Source organism: Heliangelus exortis, chromosome 24 (genome assembly GCF_036169615.1).
Source record: "Heliangelus exortis chromosome 24, bHelExo1.hap1, whole genome shotgun sequence".
Lineage (NCBI taxonomy): Eukaryota > Metazoa > Chordata > Aves > Apodiformes > Trochilidae > Heliangelus > Heliangelus exortis.
This window is the reverse complement of record NC_092445.1, coordinates 5808453-5814063: the sequence shown is the minus strand read 5'-3', so window position 1 is coordinate 5814063 and position 5611 is coordinate 5808453. Positions and strand designations below refer to the sequence as shown.

The following is a 5611-nucleotide window of genomic DNA, read 5'->3' as shown; positions in this document are numbered from 1 at the left end:
CGCTTCCCTCCACCCGGCCCCCCCCTACCTCAGCCGCCCCGTTTACCCCCGCCCCCGGCTCCTCCTCCCGCCCCGGTGCCGGTTCTCTGCCTGGGAAAAAAAGGAGGAAAAAAACCAAAAAAAAACCCCACAAACTCCCAAATAAATGAACCCAACGGTACAATAAATGCACCGAGACCGCAGGACACGGCGCTCCCTATGCCCGGGGATGGCGGCGCAACGGGCAGCCTGCGCTCACCAGCCGCCATTTCAAGGGCACGAGCCGCCCAGCCCCACCCCCGGCGGGGCGCCTTCTGATTGGCGGAGAGCGAAGTGATCCCCGCCCCCTCCTCCCCGTAAGTCACGCCTCCTCCTCACCCGGCGCGCGGCGGAAGTGACGCGTAGGACTGGGCTGTGCGAGCGGGGCTGATGCAAGCGGGGGAAGGTGGGAGCGGGGCGGGCAGGGCCTGGGGGACAGATGGGGGGACAGAGGGGGTGCGGGCCTGCCGGCCTGCCGGTAACGCTGTCTCCTTCTCTGCAGCCGCCGCCATGGAGCCTGCGCCCGGACCCCAGGAGAAATATCAGCTCATCACCCGCAATCTGCAGGTACTGGAGAGGGAGGGGAGCCGGGAATAGAAGGGGTGAATGAGAGCTGGGGGGGGGGGGGAAATCTCCGTCTTGGGCACAGACGAGGGGCCTCGGATCAGCCTCTGGAGCCGGTGGGTGTTCTTCCTGGGGAAGCCCAGTCATGGCGGGTGCATGTCTTGCCTCTCCACAGGAGGTGCTGGGGGAGGATAAGCTCATGGCCATATTGAAGGAGCGGGAGTTGAAGATCTACTGGGGGACGGCCACCACGGGCAAACCACATGTGGCTTACTTCGTGCCCATGTCCAAGATCGCAGATTTCCTCAAGGCCGGGTGTGAGGTAGGTGGCTGGGCTGGAAGCTGGGACCCCGCAGGACTTTGTCGCTGCACTGATGGGATGGGTGTGAATGTACCATTCCCATGACTCCTGTGGCACTGACCATGTCCCCCCTCCACACCAGGTGACAATACTCTTTGCTGACCTGCACGCTTACCTGGACAACATGAAGGCTCCCTGGGAGCTGCTGGAGCTGCGCACCCGCTATTATGAGAATGTGATCAAAGCCATGCTGGAGAGCATTGGGGTGCCCCTGGAGAAGCTGAAGTTTGTCCGGGGCACTGACTACCAGCTCAACAAGTGAGTCCTGGGGCACCTGATCCTCTTGGGAAGGCAGAGCTTGACCTGCTTTTCCTCAGCCTGCTCTGTTCCTGAGCCTGCCCCCAGACACGGTCGTTCAGGGAACAAAGTGAAAGTGCTTTGGCTCCTCTAAAACTGGGAGTGTTTGGTTTGAAGAAGAGGAGGCTGAGGGGAGACCTCATCACTCTAGCTGCCTGAAAGGACACTGTAGAGAGGTTGGTGCTGGTCTCTTCTCACAGGTAATCAGCAACAGAACAAGAGGGAGTGGCGTCAAGCTGCAGCAGGGCAGGTTTAGACTGGACATTGGGAAAAAAATTTTCACAGGAAGAGTGGTCAGAGCCTGGAATAGGTTGCCCAGGGAGGTGGTTGAGTCACCATCCCTGGATGAGTTTAAGGGGTCATTAATGTGATACTGGGGGATGTGGTTTAGAGGAGAACTTTGTAGAGTAGGGATGATGGTTGGACTCCATGGTCCCAAGGGTCTTTTTTGCAAACCAAAAGATTCTATGATGTGGCCAAAACCAGTGTTAATGTTAAGGTGTCCCCTTCCCTGGTGCTGACAGGACTGTCCCTTTCCTCAGGGAGTACACCCTGGATGTGTACCGCCTCTCCTCCGTGGTGACGCAGCACGATGCCAAGAAGGCAGGAGCAGAGGTGGTGAAGCAGGTGGAGCATCCCTTGCTGAGTGGTTTGCTCTACCCCGGTCTGCAGGTGGGTCACAGCACAGCCTCTGGGCCAGGGAGGTGCTGGGTGACATCATGAGGAGGGACACCGAAGTGGTTCTGCTCCACCTCAATGTCACACAAGGCACAACCTGAGCACAGCTGCAGGACAGCAGGTGGGGGGAGAGGTCCTGTCCTCCTTGAGGGGGGGATCCAGGGGGATCTCTGAGGGTTGAGCACAGGTGGTGTGGAGCCTTGGGGCCAGCCTCAGGGCTGTGGGTGTCTCTCCACAGGCCCTAGATGAGGAATACCTCAAGGTGGACGCACAGTTTGGAGGGGTTGATCAGAGGAAGATATTCACCTTTGCAGAGAAGGTGAGGAAGGGGGTGTTTGTGGTGCTGGTGTCTGGCTCAGGGCTCAAAAATGAGCTCCTCCCTTGGGAGAAGTGTGCTGGGGGTTTTGGTTGGCACTGCAGGGCTCTGCTCAGCTTCTACTGCCGTTCGTGAGGCTCTGCTGTGCTGCCACACATCCCTAGTACTCAGTGCCCTGTGAACCCACAGGGTTCTGTGGACCTGTTACTCTGAGTCCCCGGGTTACCTGGAGCCAGGGGCAAACAGGGATCGTGAGTTAAAGCTGATCTTTGGAAGAGGATTGTTGGTGATTTGCCTCCTTGCGTTTTCCCAGTACCTTCCTTCCCTGGGCTATGCCAAACGCGTCCATTTGATGAACCCAATGGTTCCCGGTCTGACTGGCAGCAAAATGAGCTCCTCGGAAGAGGTTGGTCCCTGGGGGGTGGTTAGTGGCTGGGGGGCGGAGGGGCTGCACCCCAGGGGAAGGTGACTTCTCTTTCCACTCACACTGAGGTATAAGAAACTGCAGCAACTGCAGCATGAATTGTTTTGGATAAGAGTACAAAGGCTGAGGAAATCCCTTCCTGCAGGACTCAAAGATTGACCTCCTGGATCGCAAGGAGGATGTGAAGAAGAAGCTGAAGAAGGCTTTCTGTGAGCCAGGGAATGTGGAGAACAACGGTGTCCTCTCCTTCATCAAGCATGTCCTCTTTCCCCTCAAGTCAGGTGAGGGGCTCCCTGCATCCAGGCTGGTCCTTCCTGTGGAGGGAACGGGAGTGTGTGTCCCCTTCCCAGCCCTTGGTGCTCTTGGGCTCAGGTGGTTTGTCTGAGCAAGGGGGTGAGTCTGCACTGGGGTTAACCTGAGCCTTAAAATCCACATCACAGAGTTTGTGGTTCTGCGAGAAGAAAAATGGGGGGGAAGCAAAACCTACACAGCCTATGAGGCCCTGGAGAAGGACTTTGCTGAGCAGGTGAGTGCCAAGAGGGGTTGGAGCCTTTCCTGAGGCTCCTGAGAGCGGTCTCGTGGGCTCTGAGTGGTGGGAGATGGAGATCCAGACTGAGAAGAGGCATAGAGCAGAGCATGGCCCAGTGGGGTGGTGGGTGGGTGAAGATGTGGTGGCACCAGCTGTCCTGCTGCAGGACAGAACCATGTCAGCCACATCCTGGGACAGAGCAGCAGAAGTTTTAACTGTTCAACTGTTCCCAGCAAGGAAAAGCAACCAGCAAAGGGCTTGCTTTCTTCAGGGGGAACCAATGCAGGTGTTGGGGTTCATCTCCCCTCCCTGAGGGTCTCCAGTCCCTACTGCTCTGGCCTCCAGACAGCGACTCCAATCCTGCTGCTGCCTGCCCAGAGGAAACCTTGTAGGAATCTCTGTTTGTTGCAATACAGGTTGTGCATCCTGGAGACTTGAAGAACTCAGTGGAAGTGGCCCTGAACAAACTGCTTGACCCCATCAGAGAGAAATTCAACAGTCCAGAACTGAAGCAGCTGAGCAATGCTGCGTACCCCAACCCAGCCAAATCCAGTAAGGAGCCACCAGGAGCTGGGGGTGGTGGGGCCCTGGCCATGCAGGGCTTGGAGGAGTTTGAGCTGAAGTTGGAAATTTCAGGCTCATGAAGAAGTCCTGTAGAGCACCGAGGCCAGGAAGACAAGGGCTGGCATTGTCCCAGGGAGGACAGATGCCCAACATGCTTTTCAAAAGGCAGGGGGCATGTGGTACACAGAGCAGGGGGATTCCGAGAGCCCCAAGGCCACTGTCTGGGGGTCCCAGTTTACTCTCCAGGGTCTGGTGGTTTATGCTGAGTTCTCTTTGCATGGCAGAACCTGCAGAGAAGGGCACCAAGAACTCAGAGCTGGAGAACGTGGTCCCATCCCGGCTGGACATCCGCGTTGGAAAAGTGATCAGTGTAGAAAAGGTATGGGCCCAAATGGGAGAGGGGAGAAACCTACCCCCATGGTGACATGGGCACCTGGGGGTGCGTGTGTGGGATCTGCCCCCTTTTCTGCCATCCCAGCCCCCTCCTCTGCTTCTCACCTCACTTCTGCTGTGCAGCATCCTGACGCTGACACCTTGTATGTGGAGAAGATTGACGTGGGTGAGTCTGAGCCCCGCACTGTGGTCAGTGGCCTGGTGCAGTTCATCCCCAAGGAGCAGCTGCAGGACAGGCTGGTGGTGCTGCTGTGCAACCTCAAGCCCCAGAAGATGAGGGGTGTGGAGTCAAAGGGCATGGTGCTGTGTGCCTCCAGGTGAGGGAGGGGACGGTGGGGCTGTACCCCTCCAGGGGTGCAGTGTGGACCCTCCTCTCCTCTCCCAGAGCTCGGGGTGCTGAGGGGAGGGTGGGCATCACCTCAGGGTGATTCTCCTTCCTCCCCTCCCCTCTGCAGCCTGGGGGAGCCACGGCAGGTGGAGCCCCTGGACCCACCAGCTGGGTGCTGTGCCGGGGAGCGCGTCTACGTGGAGGGCTACGAGGGTGGGGAGCCTGACGATGAGCTCAAGCCAAAGAAAAAAGTCTTTGAGAAGCTGCAGGTGAGGGGTCCAGGCATTGAGGGGGGGGCCACACAGATGCCACTGTGCCCACCTTTGGGTAACCCCAGATCTAGCTATTTGCTCTTCAGTGTTGTTGTTTGCTGCTGTCAGCAAAGCTGAGGAGGAGACAGATCTCTCAGCCTGACTCTGCTCTGCTCCCCAGGCCGATTTCCGAGTCTCCGAGGACTGTGTGGCTCAGTGGAAGCAGAAAAATTTCCTGACCAAGCTGGGCACAGTCTCCTGTAGAAGCCTGAAAGGAGGAACCATCAGCTAACCAGCTCATGCCTCCTGCCTGGCTACCTCCACTGCCTCAGCCAGGCTCTCCTCCCCGGCTGCCATCTCCTACCATGTGCCCCAAGCCAGGGGTGCAGTCCTGGGGACTCTGCGACTAAATTTGCAGCCTCCCACTGGGAGAACTGCCAACACCCCCCAGGCTTGCTCAGCCAGCCCCTGTGCCTCGGATGTGGGCCACCTCTGGCTCCTGGAAGTGCCACCACACCTAGGGGACCTGTGGGACTTGTGCCTGTGGCCATCAGCTCCCTCCTGGTTTTGCCAAGGACTGTACGCCCTGACCCCAGTTGGGATGGCATGCCTGGGTGCGGCAGAAAGGGAAAGCTGCTTGCTCAAACCTGCATTGCTGCTAATGGGGCTGGGGGCAGCGATCTGGCAGCTGGGAAGGTCCCTGTCCCCTGCCCTGCCTGGGCACACCCTGCTCCAGGTTGGGGGTGCTGCTTGGGGAGCCCAGGCACCACAGGCTGGTCCATCCTGAGCCTCTGGGGGGTTCTGAGGGACTTGGGAACCATCTCTGTCATAAACCCCAATAAAACATCAAGTTGACTGCACCTGGCTGTGCCCTTCTGTCTGGTAGGT

General features: G+C 58.3%; 1 protein-coding gene across 2 annotated transcripts; it reads left to right on the top strand.

Annotated features, from left to right (window-relative positions):
* The first annotated feature begins 409 nt into the window (after positions 1 to 409).
* On the top strand, positions 410 to 5578 carry YARS1 (tyrosyl-tRNA synthetase 1). 2 transcript variants are annotated; one of them, XM_071768060.1, is made up of 13 exons: positions 410 to 585; positions 758 to 904; positions 1026 to 1201; positions 1783 to 1912; positions 2157 to 2237; positions 2548 to 2640; positions 2804 to 2939; positions 3099 to 3184; positions 3580 to 3739; positions 4036 to 4130; positions 4268 to 4461; positions 4600 to 4741; positions 4905 to 5578. In XM_071768060.1, exons 1-13 carry the CDS (start codon positions 529 to 531, stop codon positions 5013 to 5015), a joined length of 1608 nt encoding a protein of 535 aa, XP_071624161.1. In that variant the 5' UTR covers positions 410 to 528; the 3' UTR covers positions 5016 to 5578. The 2 variants fall into 2 exon arrangements, with proteins under 2 accessions (XP_071624161.1, XP_071624162.1); XM_071768061.1 differs by having other exon boundaries at positions 414 to 585; positions 3604 to 3739.
* The last annotated feature ends 33 nt before the right edge of the window (positions 5579 to 5611 follow it).